Raw genomic sequence first — 25,835 nt, 5'->3', positions numbered from 1 at the left:
ATAGTGAATTACGATGTCATTGCGAGCTCATGTTGTTGAATGAATCGCCACATTTCTTTAAGTTTCCATAACAATATTTCTTTTACAGTATTCGTCTATCAACGTTACATGCAGTAATTTATCTAATTTTAAATTGGTTATTTTCCTGTTGAAATGAAACTAACGATTTCCAAATTATCCTTATCAGCACTTGTATACATGTACATATATAGGGACACTTTTAGTATACGATAATGATTGCTTAAACCCGTATATAATGCATGATTTCCCCGTTATCTATTTAGTTCTTGCCTAGATTGAAGGACACCATGAAGTGCACATTTGTTATATGTTTTTGTCTGATTCTGGAATATGTACAATGTTCTAATCCCAATATACTTTGTATTATGGATCATTGTGGAATGCAATCCGCAAAATGTCTGGCAGATGAAGGATGTAGGTCCGCAATGGTCTGTATAACAGGATGTGGCACCAACAACCAAACTTGTTTGTTTGACTGCATTTATTCATACGAGGATGATGTCTTTGACGAATTCATGAAATGTGCTTCCACCGACCATCAGTGTATTTCAAACGACCCTCCCAATCCCCCAGTGGTTTGCCACCCTCCTCAGCAAGTGGTGTCGAATTTTACCATAGACTTATTTAAGGGCTCGTGGTATATTGTAAAGGGACTTAATCCTATCTATGACTGTTTTGACTGCCAAATCACAACCTATCAACCAAGCTCTATGGACAAGACAGTTTACAATGTTTTCGAAAAATTTGACGTTAAAACAGTACAAGGTGGAATCAGACATCGATCGGTAAACGAAACGGTAGTCCAAGCTTTCGGTGGTATTTTTAACTATACCAGTACGCAATTAGGACAAAGTACGCATTCAGAATGGCGAGTCGTGCACGTTGGCAATGGGAACGCCTTTCTCTTGGTTTACTATTGCGGGTCTATAACAGCTGATTATTTCTATGAAGGATCCGTGGTTTATTCACGAACGCCGACTCTGACCACAGACCAACTCGTGGAATTGGTAGACGCATTTAAACAACATGGATTTGATTATTCCAAGTACTGTACACCAAAGACACAGAACTGTGGGAGTTAAACTTTTAAGAAGGGAGTGTGCTTTAATTTTCGCACTTCTAGATATGATTATAATTTCGTTAACTTCCAATAAAGGTTATAACATACATCACGTGACCTTCTATACTTTCTATACACATTGATTAAAGACTGCAAATGTACGGTCTTTTACTATATCCTATACTATTTATAACCTGTAATTAAATCTTTGGAGGACCTTGGAACACACCACGTTCACCTTAAGGAAGTTAGCTGCCAACCGCACAGGATGCTATTCTGACTGTGTAGGCACTGGTTCAATACTTAACTTATTGGTCCAACCAGATTATATATTTGTTACCTACCTCGCACATGTAGACATTTTGATATCAATTGAAATTTTGAAAGGGTTTAGAAAGGACTACATATTATGACGGAAGGATTCTCATCAAAAAGATAGATTTTAAGTGCAAAGAGGCCAAGTTTAACACACTGTAACTCTATACCAAATCCTATGGCCTCGAGTTTTCTTTATCTTTACAAAAATCCCCTTCAGTGTGAACATTAAAAATTCACTTAAAATGTTATGTTTTTCATTAGACACTTCAATGTTCCTCCCGAATCCAGAGTTTAGGATCTATTCAAAGGTGCAGAAGGATAATTCATACCCTCAAATAGGACCCGGGGTCACCCGAAAGTAGTTCTTCTATCTCGCAGTGAATGCGCGTAATGATAAATACAAACTCTTATCTGATAGTGCCTACTTTCTGCATGACTTTGTCATTGTCGAAGTACAAATTCTGTTATGAATCCGTTTATTAAGGCTTTCCATTTTTCTGTGTTTTTCTTATGTATATTACTATTGTTATTATCATTCTATGTTTTATCCTAACGGAGAGATTTTTTGTTTCAATGCTTACAGATGAATAAATTTCATCCTTTTTTTTGGAACCTAACAAAATATGCTTTAGTAGGACCATCATCGTCGGAAACCCACGATTGATTACGCTTCGTTCCTCTCTAGGACCATATGGATACATGGGAATTGTTCCAACCCGTTGATTAATGGTTCCACAGTGGGTTTATAAAATGTACAGTATGTAGTTTACGTAAATAATAAACTGGTGTGTAACGATACAGTATGTATTCTTGAAGTGACATTTATATTACCAATGATTATAGGTCCAAGGTACAAGTAGACCAAAGTATAGAAAACATTGCCATTCGTTTGTTACACCTCTGCCGGCCAAAGTTTGGGAAGAAGAACCCCAATTTACGAGACTGATTCACATGATGTGGAAGCAGAAACCCACTTTAATTTCATTAATTTCGTGAACTGTAATAAACAAAATATGATATGTAAAAGTGAAGAAAAAATATATTGTAAAGTATTGCCAAAATGAGAAGTTTGTCGTTTCATTTATATCTCTGTCAATCTGTGACAAAGGGTTTCCTCTGGTCACCCATTGATGTAATGATAATGTACGGGTCACTTCTGGTCACCATAGATATAATAATCATGTAAGGGTAACCGTTGATCACCCATAAACACTGGTTATAAGAGGGTAACCTTTGGACACCCATTGATGTAAATGTCATATGAGTGTTTCCTCTGGTCACCCATTGATGTAAATGTCATATGAGGGTTTCCTCTGGTAACCCATTGATGTAATGGTAATATAAGGGTTTCCTCTGGTCACCCATTGATGTAATGGTAATATAAGGGTTTCCTCTGGTCACCCATTGATGTAAATGTCATATGAGGGTTTCCTCTGGTCACCCATTGATGTAAATGTTATATGAGGGTTTCCTCTGGTCACCCATTGATGTAAATGTCATATGAGGGTTTCCTCTGGTCACCCATTGATGTAAATGTCATATAAGTTTTCCACTGGTCACCCATGGATGTAATGGTCATGTAAGGGTACCTCTGGTCATCATTGAAACAAAGTGTAGAAATGTGTCCTGAGGTTACTAACATCTCAGTGTATGGATGTCCTTCGGTCACCTTTGGTTATATTTATGTCTTAAAATGCTGAGCAAGGTCACCGCAGCCAGGTTTTGCTGTATCATATATAAACATAAGACAAATTGAGTATGAAAATGTCATTTATTCAAATGACGAACTAGATAACAAATTACTAACAAGGGGATCAGACTCACAAACAATCCACTGAAAATGTCACTGAAATGGAGAAAGAAAATAAACAATGATAATATGTCTGATCCCCCAAATTTATCTATAAAAGTCTACATCAACTACAATAAAAACAAAACAAGTACAAAGATGTTTCAAATACATAGCCAAGTAACATGTAGAGTGACCACGTGACCAATCTCCTGCTTCATACTTCCGTTATCGTTATATGCTAATGAACAATTACAAAGTCAAACATTAACATAATTTAGACAATACCCATGGACCATCTGAACATAATTTGGACAACCCTTAATTAAAGTTTGGTGAAAATATGCCCAGTAGATAAGAAAATTTACAAACAGACAAATGATCAGAAAAAGCTCATTTTATTCTTTGACTCAGGTGACTAAACATTCACCTTTACACTATTGTAGCATCATAAAATATAATCTATAGTAACATAATTTTCATTTTTGTTATCAATAGGTGACCAGAGGTCAGCCTCCAGGTGCAACATTTTCATTTTTGAAATCAATAGGTGACCAGAGGTCAGCCTCCAGGTGCAACATTATCTTATAGTTATCTGGAAATAAATAAAAGAATGATATTCCAAGTTCAATTTCACTGCATTGTATTCATTTTAAGCTAGGTTCATATCACATTCTCGTATTTGGGGAAATCTGGGAGATGCAGTTAACAGTGAATTATCATTTTTATATTAGGCAATTTTTGCTAAGAAATGATGACATGTAAATTATCAATAATGACTTGCTCAATATTCATTTTCCTTCGGTACTGCGCAATATACATTGTCTACACTGTACTTTCATTTTATGTGGGACTATTTTTATAACGTAGTAACTTGTGTAGAAAATAGGGTGACCCAGGGTTATATTAAAATGGGGTGGCCCTGGGTCCTACTTGAAGGTACGCATTATCCGTTTGCTTTAAAAGTAGTCAAATATTGACCTACTGGGTTTATGATGAATTCCGGAAATTCAGAATTTGATTTACATTAAATTGTGTATGTGGAATTCAAAAAACATCATTTTACTTCGAGTATATTTATCTACTTATCTTTATTAGGTCTTTCCACCTTTCTGTGGAAAGACCTATTGATATTCTTCTGTTTATTATTATTAGGTCTTTCCATCTTTCTGTGGAAAGACCTATTGATATTCTTCTGTTTATTATTAGGTCTTTCCACCTTTCTGTGGAAAGACCTATTGATATTCTTCTGTTTATTAGGTCTTTCCACCTTTCTGTGGAAAGACCTTTTGTTATTGTTCTGTTTTTTATTATTATTATTATTAGGTCTTTCCACCTTTCTGTGGAAAGACCTATTGATATTCTTCTGTTTATTAGGTCTTTCCACCTTTCTGTGGAAAGACCTTTTGTTATTGTTCTGTTTTTTATTATTATTATTATTATTATTATTTGTCTTCTTTTCTTTCCGCCGCGAGAAGCTCTTGACGTTTTAAGACTTATCGAAAAACAATTTAGACCATCATATTTGACATCTCGAAACATGCTCAGATCTCACCCTGCGTATTTGATCTTTGACCCCTAACGAACTTATGGGACTTTACGCAAAAAACCCTTGTTATCGGTTCACCTCGAAAACCGTAAATGATAAGAGCATGAAACTTTCACTAAATTCTTAAGTCGATCAAGCTGAAGCGTTGTAGTGTTTACTTTTAAGTTTTCGGTGATCCCTAAAGAGAGTTGATGGCCCTGAAAGTTTACAATTTTTACGGAAAAATTCAAAACTCCTAAAATATAAGTCGTAGAAAGACGGAACCAACTGGAATGGAATACTTGACCTTTGACCTTGAAAATCAGGTCAAGGTCAAAGGTCAAGGTCATCTAGAAACTTTGAAAATAAGCAATTTTCATACCGTCTAAAGCATATAAAGTACAGATAAGGTATAATAGGCACAATAAGTCAAGAACCAACTTAAGTCAATGCATTGCATTACGACTCTGAACTTTGACCTTTGTTCGATTTACAGCGACTTGCGTAAAAACCATTGTTATCACTACAGTATGGAAACCGTAAATGGGATGAACACGAAATGTTGACTAAACTTATTGCCTGATCAATTCTAAAAGATGACTTCCTGTTTTTGATGATTCGTTGATCCCTAACGGGAATTAATGCCATTGAAAGTTTTTCATTTCGCGTAGAAATTTACAACTCCTAAAGTATTTGTCGTAGGAAGACAGGACCAACTGAAGTGACATCCCTGACCTTTGACCTTGAAAATTAGGTCAAGGTCAAGGTCATCTAGAAACTTTGAAAATAAGCAATTTTCATACAGTTTAATGCATATAAAGTACAGATAAGGTATAATAGGCACAAGTAGTCAAGAACCAACTTAAGTCAACGCATATCATTACGACTCTGAACTTTGACCTTTGTTCGATTTACAGCGACTTGCGTAAAAACCATTGTTATCACTACAGTATGGAAACCGTAAATGGTACGAACACAAAATATTCACTAAACTTATTGCCTGATCAATTGTAAAAGATGACTTCCGTTTTTGATGGTTTCTCGATCCGTAACGGGAATTAATGCCCTTGAAAGTTTTCAATTTCGCGTAGAAATTTACAACTCCTAAAGTATTTGTCGTAGGAAGACAGGACCAACTGAAGTGACATCCCTGACCTTTGACCTTGAAAATTAGGTCAAGGTCAAGGTCATCTAGAAACTTTGAAAATAAGCAATTTTCACACCGTCTAAAGCATATAAAGTACAGATAAGGTATACTATGCACAAGTAGTCAAGAACCAACTTAAGTCAACGCATATCATTACCATTCTGAACTTTGACCTTTGTTCGATTTACAGCGACTTGCGTAAAAACCATTGTTATCACTACAGTATGGAAACCGTAAATGGAACGAACACGAAATGTTCACTAAACTTATTGCCTGATCAATTGTAAAAGATGACTTCCTGTGTTTGATGATTCGTTGATCCCTAACGGGAATTAATGCCCTTAAAAATTTTAAATTTCGCGTAGAAATTTACAACTCCTAAAGTATTTGTCCTAGGAAGACAGGACCAACTGAAGTGACATCCCTGACCTTTGACCTTGAAAATTAGGTCAAGGTCAAAGGTCAAGGTCATCTAGAAACTTTGAAAATTAGCAATTTTTATACCGTTTAAAGAATATAAAGTACACATTTTTTTGTATTCAGAGACATTGTTTGAATGTCTGAAAAGGTGGAAAGACCTCTAATTGTTCGCGAACAATTAGGATTACTAGTTAGGTCTTTCCATCTTTCTGTGGAAAGACCTATTGATATTCTTCTGTTTATTATTATTATTATTATTATTATTATTATTATTTTTCCTCCCCGTGATTTTGAGTTTCAAGATTTATCGAAAAGATTTATAGACCATAAGAATGTACTCCTTAAAAGATTTTGGCGGTTCACCCTGCGTATATGAACTTTGACCCCTCAAGGAGTTATTGCCCCTTTTGCAATAAAAGCTTGTTATCGCTACTCCTCCGAAACCGTACACCGTAAAGATACCAAATCTTCACCAATGTCTTCGACTAGTCAAGGAGACTCTTCAATCTATTCATTGTGAAATGATTCTTCGACCCCTTTTATGAGTTATTGCCCCTGAAAGTTTTTGATTTTTACAAATACTTGAAAAAATTTAAGACCATTTATCCTAGAGACATGGGACTAACTGCATTAGAATCTTCATCCTTTGACCTTTTGATTTACATCAAGGTCAAAGGTCAAGGTCATTCAAAATATGAGAAATTTAGCTCTTTTTATATCTCTTTTGTCTTTCAAGATATACTACATATCCTTGCATCTTTATTTTGTCCTTTTAAATCTATTTTAAAGATTTAATTCCTGTACCTTAAGATTGACCCTTTTAAAAGTTATTGCCCCTTAGAGTATTAACCTTGTTATCGCTACTCCTCCGAAACCGTACACCGTAAAGATACCAAACCTTCACCAATGTCTTCGACTAGTCAAGGAGACTCTTCAATCTATTCATTGCACAAAGATTCTTCGACTCCTTTTATGAGTTATTGCCCCTGAAAGTTTTTCATTTTTACAAATAATTGAAAAAAATTAAAATCATTTATCCTAGAGACATGGGACTAACTGCATTAGAATCTTCATCCTTTGACCTTTTAATTTATGTCAAGGTCAAAGGTCAAGGTCATTCAAAATATGAGAAATTTAGCTCTTTTTATATCTCTTTTGTCTTTCAACATATACTACATATCATTGCATCTTTAGTATGTCCTTTTAAATCTATTTTAAAGATTTAATTCCTGTACCCTAAGATTGACCCCTTTAAAAGTTATTGCCCTTTACAGTATTAACCTTGTTATCGCTACTCCTCTGAAACCATAGACCGTAGACACACCAAACCTTCACCAATGTCTTCGACTATTCAAGGAGACTCTTCAATCTATTCATTGCGATAATATTCTTCGACCCCTTTAGGAGTTATTGCCCCTGAAAGTTTTTGATTTTTACAAATAATTGAAAAAAATTAAAACCATTTATCCTAGAGACATGGGACCAACTGCATTAGAATCTTCATCCTTTGACCTTTTAATTTATGTCAAGGTCAAAGGTCAAGGTCATTCAACATATGAGAAATTTAGCTCTTTTTATATCTCTTTTGTCTTTCAACATATACTACATATAATTGAATCTTTAGTATGTCCTTTTAAATCCATTTCAAAGATTTGATACCTGTACCCTAAGACTGATCCCTTTAAAAGTTATTTCCCCTTACATTATTAACCTTGTTATCGCTACCCCTTTGAAACCATAGACCATAGAGACACCAAACCTTCACCAATGTCTTCGGTTTATCAAAGCACAACTTCAACATATTCAGTGTGAAAGGATCCACTGACCCCTTATATGAGTTATTGCCCTTTTATGTGTTTGTGCTAATCATTAACTTTTAAACGTATAATCATAGAAACATGGGACCAACTGCAATGTGATCATTGACCTTTGACCCTGAATATTAGGTAAAGGTCAAAGGTCAAAGTTACTTCAAATATTGAGAATTTAGCTCTTTTTATATCTCTTTTGTCTTTCAACATACATCATTTTTCATTGCATCATTAGTATGTTCTTTTAAAACCAATTAAAACATCTTTCTTGGCCCTTAAGCCGGGCTCCTTTAAAAATTATTGCCCATCTTACAAATAAAGCTTCTTATCACTAGTCCTTCGAAACCGTTAACCCTGGAGATACCAAACCTTAATCATTAATGTTTTGTACTGATTGAGTAGACTCTTCAATCTATTCAGTGCGAAAAGATTCACCAACCCCTTTAAATAGTTATGGCCCCTGAAAGTTTTGCAAGTTTACATTGACTTGAAAGTTTTTTGGCCTCATTTGACCTACTGAAGAATGGATCAAGATTGAAGGTCAAGAAACAAATCCAGAAAAGGTGGAAAGACCTCTAATTGTTCGCGAACAATTAGGATTACTAGTTATTATTATTATTATTATTATTTTTCCTCCCCGTGATTTTGAGTTTCAAGATTTATCGAAAAGATTTATAGTCCATAAGAATGTACTCCTTAAAAGATTTTGGCAGTTCACCCTGCGTATATGAACTTTGACCCCTCAAGGAGTTATTGCCCCTTTTGCAATAAAAGCTTGTTATCGCTACTCCTCCGAAATCGTACACCGTAAAGATACCAAACCTTCACCAATGTCTTCGACTAGTCAAGGAGACTCTTCAATCTATTCATTGCGAAATGATTCTTCGACCCCTTTTATGAGTTATTGCCCCTGAAAGTTTTTGATTTTTACAAATAATTGAATTTTTTTAAAACCATTTATCCTAGAGACATGGGACTAACTGCATTAGAATCTTCATCCTTTGACCTTTTGATTTATATCAAGGTCAAAGGTCAAGGTCATTCAAAATATGAAAAATTTAGCTCTTTTTATATCTCTTTTGTCTTTCAACATATACTACATATAATTGCATCTTTAGTATGTCCTTTTAAATCTATTTTAAAGATTTAATTCCTGTACCTTAAGACTGACCCCTTTAAAGGTTATTGCCCTTTACAGTATTAACCTTGTTATCGCTACTCCTCTGAAACCGTACACCGTAAAGATACCAAACCTTCACCAATGTCTTCGACTAGTCAAGGAGACTCTTCAATCTATTCATTGCGAAAAGATTCTTCGACCCCTTTTATGAGTTATTGCCCCTGAAAGTTTTTGATTTTTACAAATAATTGAAAAAAATTAAAACCATTTATCCTAGAGACATGGGACTAACTGCATTCGAATCTTCATCCTTTGACCTTTTAATTTATGTCAAGGTCAAAGGTCAAGGTCATTCAAAATATGAGAAATTTAGGTCTTTTTATATCTCTTTTGTCTTTCAACATATACTACATATCATTGCATCTTTAGTATGTCCTTTTAAATCTATTTTAAAGATTTAATTCCTGTACCCTAAGATTGACCCCTTTAAAAGTTATTGCCCTTTACAGTATTAACCTTGTTATCGCTACTCCTCTGAAACCATAGACCGTAGAGACACCAAACCTTCACCAATGTCTTCAACTATTCAAGGAGACTCTTCAATCTATTCATTGCGAAAATATTCTTCGACCCCTTTTATGAGTTATTGCCCTTGAAAGTTTTTGATTTTTACAAATAATTAAAAAAAATTAAAACCATTTATCCTAGAGACATGGGACTAACTGCATTCGAATCTTCATCCTTTGACCTTTTAATTTATGTCAAGGTCAAAGGTCAAGGTCATTCAAAATATGAGAAATTTAGCTCTTTGTAGATCTCTTTTGTCTTTCAACATATACTACATATAATTGAATCTTTAGTATGTCCTTTTAACTTCATTTTAAAGATTTGATACCTGTACCCTAAGACTGAACCCTTTAAAAGTTATTGCCCCTTACATTATTAACCTTGTTATCGCTACCCCTTTGAAACCATAGACCATAGAGACACCAAATCTTTACCAATGTCTTCGGTTTCTCAAAGCACAACTTCAACATATTCAGTGTGAAAGGATCCGCTGACCCCTTATATGAGTTATTGCCCTTTTATGTGTTTGTGCTAATCGTTAACTTTTAAACGGATAATCATAGAAACATGGGACCAACTGCAATGTGATCATTGACCTTTGACCCTGAATATTAGGTAAAGGTCAAAGTTACTTCAAATATTGAGAATTTAGCTCTTTTTATATCTCTTTTGTCTTTCAACATACATCATTTTTCATTGCATCATTAGTATGTTCTTTTAAAACCAATTAAAACATCTTTCTTGGCCCTTAAGCCGGGCTCCTTTAAAAATTATTGCCCATCTTACAAATAAAGCTTGTTATCACTAGTCCTTCAAAACCGTTAACCCTGGAGATACCAAACCTTAATCATTAATGTTTTGTACTGATTGAGTAGACTCTTCAATCTATTCAATGCAAAAAGATTCACCAACCCCTTTAAATAGTTATGGCCCCTGAAAGTTTTCCAAGTTTACATTGACTTAAAAGTTTTTTGGCCTCATTTGACCTACTGAAGAATGGATCAAGATTGAAGGTCAAGAAACAAATCCTGAAAAGGTGGAAAGACCTCTAATTGTTCGCGAACAATTAGGATTACTAGTTAATAATATATTTCTAATTTTTTTTAATGCGATAGATCTAATTATCCCATATGTCACGGGGAGTATGCCCTAAACTAACATTTTGGGTATCAAAATGCATTTTATTTATTTATACGCATGTTTTTAAATTACTACTTTTAAAAAATCCAAATCTATATATTTTCAAAGGTACTCAGAGTTGGCCATTATCGGGGGCATTTGTGTTTCACAAACACATCTAGTTAAACTTGTCTTATTTTGCAAAGAAAATGTACTTTACATTTGGACCAATCTCATTCATCGAGTCATTGGTTGAAAAGGAGGCAGCGGAAGCTGACTCAGGGGGAGTAACTCTCATTTGTTACTTAAGTTTATAGGTGGATCAAAAAATACTATAACACGGGAAATGAACACTTTCTTCGATAAAAGGCTCCAATTCATATCGAATTGGATGTGATAATATCTTGCATTAATACTATATGACTCTTGGATCCACATTTGGGATGAGAAATTCCGAATTTTGTGTATCCCTTTCTGCTTTTCCTGAATATGCCTTCACTTTTTATAAAGAATCAGCAAAATTAAAGAAGTCTTTCATATGATAATAGAGAGGTTAAGCAACTGACCGTGTACGTCTACGCGTACGTGTACAAACAGAAGTATGTTTACAAGTACACGCATCCAACGTAATGTTACGTTTAACAAACAGTACGTGTACGCGTACGTGTAAAACTATTAATTACAAACAAATTGATTGGATACAAATGTGCAAATAAACGAATCAAAAGAGGGTTTACTGCGTTAAGATCAAAGAAAAAAATGGCGCAAAATATGATGTTGCTTGCAGCTCTGACAGACGATGATGATGTTTTACTTTTGTCTTGCATGAGCAATGAAAAAGAGGCATCGATTTATCACCGATTAAACCTGGATGAATTGAACGACGAACAATTTCGCCTGTTATTCCGGTTTCAAAAAGATGATTTGCTAGGATTACGAATAGCACTGCATATTCCAAACAAAATTGTATGTAAAAACAGGACTGTATGTTCAGGAAGAGAAGGTTTGTGTATTCTCATACGAAGATTGGTATACCCAAATAGATTAGAGGATCTTTCCCATGTATTTGGAAGATCAACTGCTGAATTGTCATATATTTTCAACTCAGTCCTTGATTGCATAGATACAATACATGGACATCTCCTCGAAAACCTAAATCAGCCTTGGTTATCTCATGCAAAACTGGATGAAATGGTAGCAGTTGTGAATAGATGTGGGGCGCCTCTGTCCAATTGCTGGGGGTTCATTGACGGAACTGTCAGACCGATATGCAGACCTCAGTCTCATCAGCAGGTGGTGTTTAATGGTCACAAAAGAGTACACGGTTTAAAATTTCAGTGCATAACGACACCTGATGGTATGATTGCGCATCTATTTGGCCCGGTTGAAGGCCGTCGTCATGATGACGGTATGTTAAGGGAAAGCAACGTTGAATACCAGATGTATCAACATATGACAAAACCAAACGATGATGTATATTCTGTCTACGGCGACCCTGCGTACCCGTTATCGCCTGACATAATTCCCCCATTTCGAGGAGGTGTAATTACTGCAAATCAACTGCGATTTAACAAAAGGATGTCCGCAGTGAGAGTCTGCGTGGAATGGACTTTTGGCAAAATCTTAACTCTCTTTTCTTTTTTAGATTACAAGAAAAATCAAAAGCTCTATCTACAACCTGTTGGAAAGTACTATAGGGTAGCTTCAATCCTTACTAATTGTCACACTATTTTGTACGGGAGCGAAACTGGCGCTTTCTTTGATATGTCTCCCCCATCACTACAGGAATATCTGGCCTAAATGTGTTCAAATGTATAGAATGTGTGTTGTAACGTGGACACATATATGAACAAGACTGACTTTAATCGTTTAGTTTATTCAGATAAATTAAACAAATATCTGGAATAAAATTTTACACTTCTGAACAGTCTTTATGATTAGTTATCTTTCGTTAATTTTTTAAGTAAATCAATGAAAGCAAGTTTCTCTTGCTTTTCTATTTCCATTCTCTGCATCCGTTCCTCTCGCTCCATTTCAAACTTTGCCTTCTCCAACTTTAATTCTTCTTTTCTTACTTCCATTTCTGATTTTCTCATAGATATCTCATTTTCTGATTTTTCTTTTAAATAGTCCACAAGATACGTCTGCGAATTCTTCTTCTTGAGTACTGGCAAATCGCATTCGTCATCTGAAAAAACAAACAAAAAATATATATGGCTGTATAATGAAAGAATTTGTTTACACGACAAATCAATGCATTTCCCCCCAAACAAATCACATGAGCCTTGTAATACAATGACACAATAATATCTTCATACTTTTCTTTGGTGTAAGGCATTCAAGTGCCCTTTTCCTGATTTCTTTCCCTAAATTTTCTGATCTGTCCTTCTTTTCTTTTTCTTCTTTCTTCTCTCTCTCCTCTTCATTTTTCAATTCTATGACATCGTCCAGCAGGTTTGTTTTTTCCGAAACATCTTCATCGACACCAGATCTTAAAAAAATAAATACACAGGAACGTAAGTGTATTGAAAATGTATGGGAACATATTAGTGTACGGTATTATGAAATATTTTAGGCATGGGAAAATAAGACAAGAATATTAAAAGATAAGCGGTGTATCAGAGAGAGAGAGAGAGAGAGAGAGAGAGAGAGAGAGAACCTTTTAAGATGTTCCCTAGTTTCTCGTTTATGTTGTTCAATGAGGAGATTTGTACGTTCTCTCACTCGTCTACTGTCCAGAATAAAAGTCGATGTTGATAGAGTTTCAGCTATTTCAGCCCATTTGTTTTTGTTTCTCAGGGGATTACTCCCGACAACTTCCCTTAAAAGCCGTAGATCATCCTCAGGTTTAAATCGGATCTGTTTTTTCCTGTCGGTATTCATTTCTGTCTAAAGTATAATGATATATATATATAATTATATATTTGAATGATAAACAATACAATTATTATAGCTTGCCGGGGGGCGACCCCCCCCCCCCCCCGGGTGACTTTTAAACAACATGGAATAAATTTTATTTAAATATATCAATTTGCATTTTGATTTAACTGTCACATATATCAATTCATCCATCAATATAGACTTAGCAAGCTTTCTTTTTCCCCTAAATAATATGATCTGTGATGTAGACACCGGTCTACAAGGGTAATTTTACAATAATTTTTCATCAAATATTTCTATGACAATGATCAGTTCAGGATAACATTCGTGCGTAATAAATCCTCTAGATTGTTACAAAATTCATATTTTGCACAAAATCGTTGTATAATGAGCTTAAAATGTTACAAGTTCTTACCCCCGTGTACTCTCAGCTTTACGCGTTGTGTACAACTTGTAGAATGACGTTGTGTGCGAAAATGATGACGTAATACGCAATAAAAGAGGGGATTCCCCTAGTCACAAGTACACGTAGACGTACACGGTCAGTTGCTTAACCTCTCTAATGACATTTGATCACTATGAACATTCTAGCCCAACCCTGGTACAAAACCCTGGGATAATGAAATTTACAATTTTGATAAATGGCTACCTCTCCTTCAAAATATTCATTTAGTTTCAATAATGTTATTTAGAGAATATCATTTAAATGTTTTACGCATAAACACTATATACCAAGTTTGGTCCCGCCCTGTAGTTAGAAATCATCTATCCTGGAGATCATGAAATTTACAATTTTTGTAGAGGCTTGCCAGCTTTACATCACTATGCATTTAGTTTTTCCTGATGATGTGGGGTTGTAGAAAAGAATTGTTTTTGATGATCAATATTTGCCCACACTAAGGCCCAGGGGGTGGAGAAGTCCTGAAATTTATCATTTAAGTCACCCTTGTCCCTAAGATGCTTCATACCAAATTTCATAAGAATCGGAAGGGCAGTTATCAATTTATGGTATCTAGCACCCGGTAACAATACACCTGGTATCTAACACCCGGTAACAATACACCTGGTATCTAACACCCGGTAACAATACACTGGGTATATGCTACTTCTAAAAGAGCTAAATAAAAACTAAGAAATTAACTTATATTGAAATCACTAAAAAAAATGTATCCCGCCGCTTTCACCAAAATGCCTTGCTTGTCGTAAGAGGCGACTACATGGGGCGGTCCTTCAGATGATACCGTAAAAACCGAGGACCCGTGTCACAGCAGGTGTGGCACTATAAAGATCCCTCCCTGCTCAAAGGCCGTAAGCGCCGATGATAGGCCTAAATTTTGCAACCCTTCACTGGCAATCTTGACGTCTTCATATGGGTGAAAAATTCTCGATATTCAATCAGTCAATCAATCAATCCAACAAAATGTAACGTGTTTTGTCCTGGTTTCTCAGGGATGATATAATTTTCTTCTTACTCTGTCTGAGTTAATAATGATTTGTATTCTAATTTTTCTCTAATTCGGTAATACTACATGTTGTACAATAATTTATAATCAATGGGAATAATGTACGAGGTGGACTTTCTTATTTCACCGTGTGTCTGTACCTGGTTCCTGTTGAGAGTGAAGCACTTGGTGTCTCAATCTTCTTAAGATTTACTACATAAAGCGCCTTACCTCACTTCCCTGGGTAACTTGCCACTGATTTCTGCTTTACCTGACCTCTAACTTCTTCCTTCTATCTCTTCTTCTTCCTTTCTCAGCTCCTCCTCTGCTGCTCACTTGCAACTCTCCCATGTTAAGCAGTGCAGCTGTTTATATACCCTTGGGGTAGTCCACTCCAAGGGAACACAGGCCATTCCATTATCCCCGCATAAATCAAGTTCATTAGAGCGTTTCTCTTTATAGGATATTATTATTACAATAATTTTGGCAGCAGTACACAGTGTGGAAAGTCTATCTTAGGTCATAGATGTTATCAAAGTGTGCGAAGTCTATATACACCCATGATGGAGCGACAACGTTACCTGTTTCACATGGTTCGCTTTATCCGTGACCCCTACAAGGATACCACCTGTACAAATGGTGAGGAGTGATGGTGAAATTGTTTCTCTTGATGACTTACGCTATTAATCTTTCTTGTCCATAATTGATCGCTACTTCAGATATCGACTTTGCATTGTTTACATAGTCATTAAAATGGTCACCATTGGTGCATGTATATTCTTTAATTACATTTGATAAAATTCAATTACATTCAATATTGACGTCTTTGTTTTCTTTTCAATGAGTTTCCAATGAAATGACGTTATAGGATGATATCAAACAAAACGCGATTTTCGAGATATCAGCTCTTCTGTGATGGAGGTACATTCTGCATTCTGTTCAACGATTGGGTGGGTACAAGATGTATACACATACATTTGTATTATAGACTGGCTATGTAAAGAAGGATAAAGGTTATGAAAGCGTAAATTGCCACATTAAACTGACTATATCAAAAATGATTTGTTTTAATTAGGCCATTAAAATAAATATGAAATTATTATCTATTTCCTTTTCTGCACAAGTGATACAGATGGTGATTACCGATTTTTGTTTGAGCTATTTTATTATCAAATACTCGTAAACTTACTAAATTTGTTTGTCCCTGCAATTCGGGTGGTTGCATGACGTCTTGTAATCATCTTTAGGCAAGATATGAAGGCAGCGAAAAGCATTTGTACTCGCCGCGTGTGGACGAAAATATATTTTGCGTCCAAAGAAGTAGGTACAGTTTCTACAGTCATCTGTCCTAAAATATTGATGATTTCACTTGGAGCTAAAATCCTGGCATTTCCTCTGGTCACCCATTGATGTAATGGTAATATAAGGGTTTCCTCTGGTCACCCATTGATGTAAATGTCATATGAGGGTTTCCTCTGGTCACCCATTGATGTAAATGTTATATGAGGGTTTCCTCTGGTCACCCATTGATGTAAATGTCATATGAGGGTTTCCTCTGGTCACCCATTGATGTAAATGTCATATAAGTTTTCCACTGGTCACCCATGGATGTAATGGTCATGTAAGGGTACCTCTGGTCATCATTGAAACAAAGTGTAGAAATGTGTCCTGAGGTTACTAACATCTCAGTGTATGGATGTCCTTCGGTCACCTTTGGTTATATTTATGTCTTAAAATGCTGAGCAAGGTCACCGCAGCCAGGTTTTGCTTTGCTGTATCATATATAAACATAAGACAAATTGAGTATGAAAATGTCATTTATTCAAATGACGAACTAGATAACAAATTACTAACAAGGGGATCAGACTCACAAACAATCCACTGAAAATGTCACTGAAATGGAGAAAGAAAATAAACAATGATAATATGTCTGATCCCCCAAATTTATCTATAAAAGTCTACATCAACTACAATAAAAACAAAACAAGTACAAAGATGTTTCAAATACATAGCCAAGTAACATGTAGAGTGACCACGTGACCAATCTCCTGCTTCATACTTCCGTTATCGTTATATGCTAATGAACAATTACAAAGTCAAACATTAACATAATTTAGACAATACCCATGGACCATCTGAACATAATTTGGACAACCCTTAATTAAAGTTTGGTGAAAATATGCCCAGTAGATAAGAAAATTTACAAACAGACAGACAAATGATCAGAAAAAGCTCATTTTATTCTTTGACTCAGGTGACTAAACATTCACCTTTACACTATTGTAGCATCATAAAATATAATCTATAGTAACATAATTTTCATTTTTGAAATCAATAGGTGACCAGAGGTCAGCCTCCAGGTGCAACATTTTCATTTTTGAAATCAATAGGTGACCAGAGGTCAGCCTCCAGGTGCAACATTATCTTATAGTTATCTGGAAATAAATAAAAGAATGATATTCCAAGTTCAATTTCACTGCATTGTATTCATTTTAAGCTAGGTTCATATCACATTCTCGTATTTGGGGAAATCTGGGAGATGCAGTTAACAGTGAATTATCATTTTTATATTAGGCAATTTTTGCTAAGAAATGATGACATGTAAATTATCAATAATGACTTGCTCAATATTCATTTTCCTTCGGTACTGCGCAATATACATTGTCTACACTGTACTTTCATTTTATGTGGGACTATTTTTATAACGTAGTAACTTGTGTAGAAAATAGGGTGACCCAGGGTTATATTAAAATGGGGTGGCCCTGGGTCCTACTTGAAGGTACGCATTATCCGTTTGCTTTAAAAGTAGTCAAATATTGACCTACTGGGTTTATGATGAATTCCGGAAATTCAGAATTTGATTTACATTAAATTGTGTATGTGGAATTCAAAAAACATCATTTTACTTCGAGTATATTTATCTACTTATCTTTATTAGGTCTTTCCACCTTTCTGTGGAAAGACCTATTGATATTCTTCTGTTTATTATTATTAGGTCTTTCCATCTTTCTGTGGAAAGACCTATTGATATTCTTCTGTTTATTATTAGGTCTTTCCACCTTTCTGTGGAAAGACCTATTGATATTCTTCTGTTTATTAGGTTTTTCCACCTTTCTGTGGAAAGACCTTTTGTTATTGTTCTGTTTTTTATTATTATTATTATTAGGTCTTTCCACCTTTCTGTGGAAAGACCTATTGATATTCTTCTGTTTATTAGGTCTTTCCACCTTTCTGTGGAAAGACCTTTTGTTATTGTTCTGATTTTTATTATTATTATTATTATTATTATTATTTGTCTTCTTTTCTTTCCGCCGCGAGAAGCTCTTGACGTTTTAAGACTTATCGAAAAACAATTTAGACCATCATATTTGACATCTCGAAACATGCTCAGATCTCACCCTGCGTATTTGATCTTTGACCCCTAACGAACTTATGGGACTTTACGCAAAAAACCCTTGTTATCGGTTCACCTCGAAAACCGTAAATGATAAGAGCATGAAACTTTCACTAAATTCTTAAGTCGATCAAGCTGAAGCGTTGTAGTGTTTACTTTTAAGTTTTCGGTGATCCCTAAAGGGAGTTGATGGCCCTGAAAGTTTACAATTTTTACGGAAAAATTCAAAACTCCTAAAATATAAGTCGTAGAAAGACGGAACCAACTGGAATGGAATACTTGACCTTTGACCTTGAAAATCAGGTCAAGGTCAAAGGTCAAGGTCATCTAGAAACTTTGAAAATAAGCAATTTTCATACCGTCTAAAGCATATAAAGTACAGATAAGGTATAATAGGCACAATAAGTCAAGAACCAACTTAAGTCAATGCATTGCATTACGACTCTGAACTTTGACCTTTGTTCGATTTACAGCGACTTGCGTAAAAACCATTGTTATCACTACAGTATGGAAACCGTAAATGGGATGAACACGAAATGTTGACTAAACTTATTGCCTGATCAATTCTAAAAGATGACTTCCTGTTTTTGATGATTCGTTGATCCCTAACGGGAATTAATGCCATTGAAAGTTTTTCATTTCGCGTAGAAATTTACAACTCCTAAAGTATTTGTCGTAGGAAGACAGGACCAACTGAAGTGACATCCCTGACCTTTGACCTTGAAAATTAGGTCAAGGTCAAAGGTCAAGGTCATCTAGAAACTTTGAAAATAAGCAATTTTCATACAGTTTAATGCATATAAAGTACAGATAAGGTATAATAGGCACAAGTAGTCAAGAACCAACTTAAGTCAACGCATATCATTACGACTCTGAACTTTGACCTTTGTTCGATTTACAGCGACTTGCGTAAAAACCATTGTTATCACTACAGTATGGAAACCGTAAATGGTACGAACACAAAATATTCACTAAACTTATTGCCTGATCAATTGTAAAAGATGACTTCCGTTTTTGATGGTTTCTCGATCCGTAACGGGAATTAATGCCCTTGAAAGTTTTCGATTTCGCGTAGAAATTTACAACTCCTAAAGTATTTGTCGTAGGAAGACAGGACCAACTGAAGTGACATCCCTGACCTTTGACCTTGAAAATTAGGTCAAGGTCAAGGTCATCTAGAAACTTTGAAAATAAGCAATTTTCACACCGTCTAAAGCATATAAAGTACAGATAAGGTATACTATGCACAAGTAGTCAAGAACCAACTTAAGTCAACGCATATCATTACCATTCTGAACTTTGACCTTTGTTCGATTTACAGCGACTTGCGTAAAAACCATTGTTATCACTACAGTATGGAAACCGTAAATGGAACGAACACGAAATGTTCACTAAACTTATTGCCTGATCAATTGTAAAAGATGACTTCCTGTGTTTGATGATTCGTTGATCCCTAACGGGAATTAATGCCCTTAAAAATTTTAAATTTCGCGTAGAAATTTACAACTCCTAAAGTATTTGTCCTAGGAAGACAGGACCAACTGAAGTGACATCCCTGACCTTTGACCTTGAAAATTAGGTCAAGGTCAAAGGTCAAGGTCATCTAGAAACTTTGAAAATTAGCAATTTTTATACCGTTTAAAGCATATAAAGTACACATTTTTTTGTATTCAGAGACATTGTTTGAATGTCTGAAGAGGTGGAAAGACCTCTAATTGTTCGCGAACAATTAGGATTACTAGTTATTATTATTATTTTTCCTCCCCGTGATTTTGAGTTTCAAGATTTATCGAAAAGATTTATAGTCCATAAGAATGTACTCCTTAAAAGATTTTGGCAGTTCACCCTGCGTATATGAACTTTGACCCCTCAAGGAGTTATTGCCCCTTTGCAATAAAAGCTTGTTATCGCTACTCCTCCGAAATCGTACACCGTAAAGATACCAAACCTTCACCAATGTCTTCGACTAGTCAAGGAGACTCTTCAATCTATTCATTGCGAAATGATTCTTCGACCCCTTTTATGAGTTATTGCCCCTGAAAGTTTTTGATTTTTACAAATAATTGAAATTTTTTAAAACCATTTATCCTAGAGACATGGGACTAACTGCATTAGAATCTTCATCCTTTGACCTTTTGATTTATATCAAGGTCAAAGGTCAAGGTCATTCAAAATATGAAAAATTTAGCTCTTTTTATATCTCTTTTGTCTTTCAACATATACTACATATAATTGCATCTTTAGTATGTCCTTTTAAATCTATTTTAAAGATTTAATTCCTGTACCTTAAGACTGACCCCTTTAAAGGTTATTGCCCTTTACAGTATTAACCTTGTTATCGCTACTCCTCTGAAACCGTACACCGTAAAGATACCAAACCTTCACCAATGTCTTCGACTAGTCAAGGAGACTCTTCAATCTATTCATTGCGAAAAGATTCTTCGACCCCTTTTATGAGTTATTGCCCCTGAAAGTTTTTGATTTTTACAAATAATTGAAAAAAATTAAAACCATTTATCCTAGAGACATGGGACTAACTGCATTCGAATCTTCATCCTTTGACCTTTTAATTTATGTCAAGGTCAAAGGTCAAGGTCATTCAAAATATGAGAAATTTAGGTCTTTTTATATCTCTTTTGTCTTTCAACATATACTACATATCATTGCATCTTTAGTATGTCCTTTTAAATCTATTTTAAAGATTTAATTCCTGTACCCTAAGATTGACCCCTTTAAAAGTTATTGCCCTTTACAGTATTAACCTTGTTATCGCTACTCCTCTGAAACCATAGACCGTAGAGACACCAAACCTTCACCAATGTCTTCAACTATTCAAGGAGACTCTTCAATCTATTCATTGCGAAAATATTCTTCGACCCCTTTTATGAGTTATTGCCCTTGAAAGTTTTTGATTTTTACAAATAATTAAAAAAAATTAAAACCATTTATCCTAGAGACATGGGACTAACTGCATTCGAATCTTCATCCTTTGACCTTTTAATTTATGTCAAGGTCAAAGGTCAAGGTCATTCAAAATATGAGAAATTTAGCTCTTTGTAGATCTCTTTTGTCTTTCAACATATACTACATATAATTGAATCTTTAGTATGTCCTTTTAACTTCATTTTAAAGATTTGATACCTGTACCCTAAGACTGAACCCTTTAAAAGTTATTGCCCCTTACATTATTAACCTTGTTATCGCTACCCCTTTGAAACCATAGACCATAGAGACACCAAATCTTTACCAATGTCTTCGGTTTCTCAAAGCACAACTTCAACATATTCAGTGTGAAAGGATCCGCTGACCCCTTATATGAGTTATTGCCCTTTTATGTGTTTGTGCTAATCGTTAACTTTTAAACGGATAATCATAGAAACATGGGACCAACTGCAATGTGATCATTGACCTTTGACCCTGAATATTAGGTAAAGGTCAAAGTTACTTCAAATATTGAGAATTTAGCTCTTTTTATATCTCTTTTGTCTTTCAACATACATCATTTTTCATTGCATCATTAGTATGTTCTTTTAAAACCAATTAAAACATCTTTCTTGGCCCTTAAGCCGGGCTCCTTTAAAAATTATTGCCCATCTTACAAATAAAGCTTGTTATCACTAGTCCTTCAAAACCGTTAACTCTGGAGATACCAAACCTTAATCATTAATGTTTTGTACTGATTGAGTAGACTCTTCAATCTATTCAATGCAAAAAGATTCACCAACCCCTTTAAATAGTTATGGCCCCTGAAAGTTTTCCAAGTTTACATTGACTTAAAAGTTTTTTGGCCTCATTTGACCTACTGAAGAATGGATCAAGATTGAAGGTCAAGAAACAAATCCTGAAAAGGTGGAAAGACCTCTAATTGTTCGCGAACAATTAGGATTACTAGTTAATAATATATTTCTAATTTTTTTTAATGCGATAGATCTAATTATCCCATATGTCACGGGGAGTATGCCCTAAACTAACATTTTGGGTATCAAAATGCATTTTATTTATTTATACGCATGTTTTTAAATTACTACTTTTAAAAAATCCAAATCTATATATTTTCAAAGGTACTCAGAGTTGGCCATTATCGGGGGCATTTGTGTTTCACAAACACATCTAGTTAAACTTGTCTTATTTTGCAAAGAAAATGTACTTTACATTTGGACCAATCTCATTCATCGAGTCATTGGTTGAAAAGGAGGCAGCGGAAGCTGACTCAGGGGGAGTAACTCTCATTTGTTACTTAAGTTTATAGGTGGATCAAAAAATACTATAACACGGGAAATGAACACTTTCTTCGATAAAAGGCTCCAATTCATATCGAATTGGATGTGATAATATCTTGCATTAATACTATATGACTCTTGGATCCACATTTGGGATGAGAAATTCCGAATTTTGTGTATCCCTTTCTGCTTTTCCTGAATATGCCTTCACTTTTTATAAAGAATCAGCAAAATTAAAGAAGTCTTTCATATGATAATAGAGAGGTTAAGCAACTGACCGTGTACGTCTACGCGTACGTGTACAAACAGAAGTATGTTTACAAGTACACGCATCCAACGTAATGTTACGTTTAACAAACAGTACGTGTACGCGTACGTGTAAAACTATTAATTACAAACAAATTGATTGGATACAAATGTGCAAATAAACGAATCAAAAGAGGGTTTACTGCGTTAAGATCAAAGAAAAAAATGGCGCAAAATATGATGTTGCTTGCAGCTCTGACAGACGATGATGATGTTTTACTTTTGTCTTGCATGAGCAATGAAAAAGAGGCATCGATTTATCACCGATTAAACCTGGATGAATTGAACGACGAACAATTTCGCCTGTTATTCCGGTTTCAAAAAGATGATTTGCTAGGATTACGAATAGCACTGCATATTCCAAACAAAATTGTATGTAAAAACAGGACTGTATGTTCAGGAAGAGAAGGTTTGTGTATTCTCATACGAAGATTGGTATACCCAAATAGATTAGAGGATCTTTCCCATGTATTTGGAAGATCAACTGCTGAATTGTCATATATTTTCAACTCAGTCCTTGATTGCATAGATACAATACATGGACATCTCCTCGAAAACCTAAATCAGCCTTGGTTATCTCATGCAAAACTGGATGAAATGGTAGCAGTTGTGAATAGATGTGGGGCGCCTCTGTCCAATTGCTGGGGGTTCATTGACGGAACTGTCAGACCGATATGCAGACCTCAGTCTCATCAGCAGGTGGTGTTTAATGGTCACAAAAGAGTACACGGTTTAAAATTTCAGTGCATAACGACACCTGATGGTATGATTGCGCATCTATTTGGCCCGGTTGAAGGCCGTCGTCATGATGACGGTATGTTAAGGGAAAGCAACGTTGAATACCAGATGTATCAACATATGACAAAACCAAACGATGATGTATATTCTGTCTACGGCGACCCTGCGTACCCGTTATCGCCTTACATAATTCCCCCATTTCGAGGAGGTGTAATTACTGCAAATCAACTGCGATTTAACAAAAGGATGTCCGCAGTGAGAGTCTGCGTGGAATGGACTTTTGGCAAAATCTTAACTCTCTTTTCTTTTTTAGATTACAAGAAAAATCAAAAGCTCTATCTACAACCTGTTGGAAAGTACTATAGGGTAGCTTCAATCCTTACTAATTGTCACACTATTTTGTACGGGAGCGAAACTGGCGCTTTCTTTGATATGTCTCCCCCATCACTACAGGAATATCTGGCCTAAATGTGTTCAAATGTATAGAATGTGTGTTGTAACGTGGACACATATATGAACAAGACTGACTTTAATCGTTTAGTTTATTCAGATAAATTAAACAAATATCTGGAATAAAATTTTACACTTCTGAACAGTCTTTATGATTAGTTATCTTTCGTTAATTTTTTAAGTAAATCAATGAAAGCAAGTTTCTCTTGCTTTTCTATTTCCATTCTCTGCATCCGTTCCTCTCGCTCCATTTCAAACTTTGCCTTCTCCAACTTTAATTCTTCTTTTCTTACTTCCATTTCTGATTTTCTCATAGATATCTCATTTTCTGATTTTTCTTTTAAATAGTCCACAAGATACGTCTGCGAATTCTTCTTCTTGAGTACTGACAAATCGCATTCGTCATCTGAAAAAACAAACAAAAAATATATATGGCTGTATAATGAAAGAATTTGTTTACACGACAAATCAATGCATTTCCCCCCAAACAAATCACATGAGCCTTGTAATACAATGACACAATAATATCTTCATACTTTTCTTTGGTGTAAGGCATTCAAGTGCCCTTTTCCTGATTTCTTTCCCTAAATTTTCTGATCTGTCCTTCTTTTCTTTTTCTTCTTTCTTCTCTCTCTCCTCTTCATTTTTCAATTCTATGACATCGTCCAGCAGGTTTGTTTTTTCCGAAACATCTTCATCGACACCAGATCTTAAAAAAATAAATACACAGGAACGTAAGTGTATTGAAAATGTATGGGAACATATTAGTGTACGGTATTATGAAATATTTTAGGCATGGGAAAATAAGACAAGAATATTAAAAGATAAGCGGTGTATCAGAGAGAGAGAGAGAGAGAGAGAGAGAGAGAGAGAGAACCTTTTAAGATGTTCCCTAGTTTCTCGTTTATGTTGTTCAATGAGGAGATTTGTACGTTCTCTCACTCGTCTACTGTCCAGAATAAAAGTCGATGTTGATAGAGTTTCAGCTATTTCAGCCCATTTGTTTTTGTTTCTCAGGGGATTACTCCCGACAACTTCCCTTAAAAGCCGTAGATCATCCTCAGGTTTAAATCGGATCTGTTTTTTCCTGTCGGTATTCATTTCTGTCTAAAGTATAATGATATATATATATAATTATATATTTGAATGATAAACAATACAATTATTATAGCTTGCCGGGGGGCGACCCCCCCCCCCCCCCGGGTGACTTTTAAACAACATGGAATAAATTTTATTTAAATATATCAATTTGCATTTTGATTTAACTGTCACATATATCAATTCATCCATCAATATAGACTTAGCAAGCTTTCTTTTTTCCCTAAATAATATGATCTGTGATGTAGACACCGGTCTACAAGGGTAATTTTACAATAATTTTTCATCAAATATTTCTATGACAATGATCAGTTCAGGATAACATTCGTGCGTAATAAATCCTCTAGATTGTTACAAAATTCATATTTTGCACAAAATCGTTGTATAATGAGCTTAAAATGTTACAA

At 35.1% G+C, this 25,835-nt stretch overlaps 3 protein-coding genes across 3 annotated transcripts; 1 reads left to right on the top strand and 2 right to left on the bottom strand.

Moving 5' to 3' along the window:
- Positions 1 to 266: 266 nt before the first annotated feature.
- On the top strand, positions 267 to 1,190 carry LOC130046680 (uncharacterized). The gene has a single exon (XM_056139256.1). The coding sequence runs from the start codon at positions 309 to 311 to the stop codon at positions 1,101 to 1,103; it is 795 nt and encodes a 264-aa protein (XP_055995231.1). The 5' UTR covers positions 267 to 308; the 3' UTR covers positions 1,104 to 1,190.
- A 10,934-nt stretch (positions 1,191 to 12,124) lies between these two features.
- LOC125660673 (uncharacterized) lies at positions 12,125 to 13,820 on the bottom strand. The gene is made up of 3 exons (XM_056139255.1): positions 13,560 to 13,820; positions 13,219 to 13,391; positions 12,125 to 13,088 (listed from the first exon to the last, which is right to left on the bottom strand). The coding sequence occupies exons 1-3, from the start codon at positions 13,781 to 13,783 to the stop codon at positions 12,838 to 12,840; spliced, it is 648 nt and encodes a 215-aa protein (XP_055995230.1). The 5' UTR covers positions 13,784 to 13,820; the 3' UTR covers positions 12,125 to 12,837.
- A 10,224-nt stretch (positions 13,821 to 24,044) lies between these two features.
- LOC130046679 (uncharacterized) lies at positions 24,045 to 25,469 on the bottom strand. Its single transcript, XM_056139254.1, has 3 exons — positions 25,208 to 25,469; positions 24,867 to 25,039; positions 24,045 to 24,736 (listed from the first exon to the last, which is right to left on the bottom strand). The coding sequence occupies exons 1-3, from the start codon at positions 25,429 to 25,431 to the stop codon at positions 24,486 to 24,488; spliced, it is 648 nt and encodes a 215-aa protein (XP_055995229.1). The 5' UTR covers positions 25,432 to 25,469; the 3' UTR covers positions 24,045 to 24,485.
- Between the last annotated feature and the right edge of the window lie 366 nt (positions 25,470 to 25,835).

Source organism: Ostrea edulis, chromosome 5 (assembly GCF_947568905.1).
Source record: "Ostrea edulis chromosome 5, xbOstEdul1.1, whole genome shotgun sequence".
Taxonomy (NCBI): Eukaryota; Metazoa; Mollusca; class Bivalvia; order Ostreida; family Ostreidae; genus Ostrea; species Ostrea edulis.
Note: the sequence above shows the minus strand (reverse complement) of the source record. Positions and strands in the feature narration are given on the sequence as shown.

Bases quoted from the DNA above. Each gene is read 5' to 3' on its own strand.
- LOC130046680 (XM_056139256.1), top strand. From the start codon at position 309: ATGAAGTGCACATTTGTTATATGTTTTTGTCTGATTCTGGAATATGTA.
- LOC125660673 (XM_056139255.1), bottom strand. From the start codon at position 13,783: ATGAATACCGACAGGAAAAAACAGATCCGATTTAAACCTGAGGATGAT. The intron at 13,392-13,559 runs GTTCTCTCTCTC...TATTTTTTTAAG, and splicing joins ACTAGGGAACATCTTAAAAG to ATCTGGTGTCGATGAAGATG. The intron at 13,089-13,218 runs GTATGAAGATAT...TTGTTTTTTCAG, and splicing joins ATGCCTTACACCAAAGAAAA to ATGACGAATGCGATTTGCCA.
- LOC130046679 (XM_056139254.1), bottom strand. From the start codon at position 25,431: ATGAATACCGACAGGAAAAAACAGATCCGATTTAAACCTGAGGATGAT. The intron at 25,040-25,207 runs GTTCTCTCTCTC...TATTTTTTTAAG, and splicing joins ACTAGGGAACATCTTAAAAG to ATCTGGTGTCGATGAAGATG. The intron at 24,737-24,866 runs GTATGAAGATAT...TTGTTTTTTCAG, and splicing joins ATGCCTTACACCAAAGAAAA to ATGACGAATGCGATTTGTCA.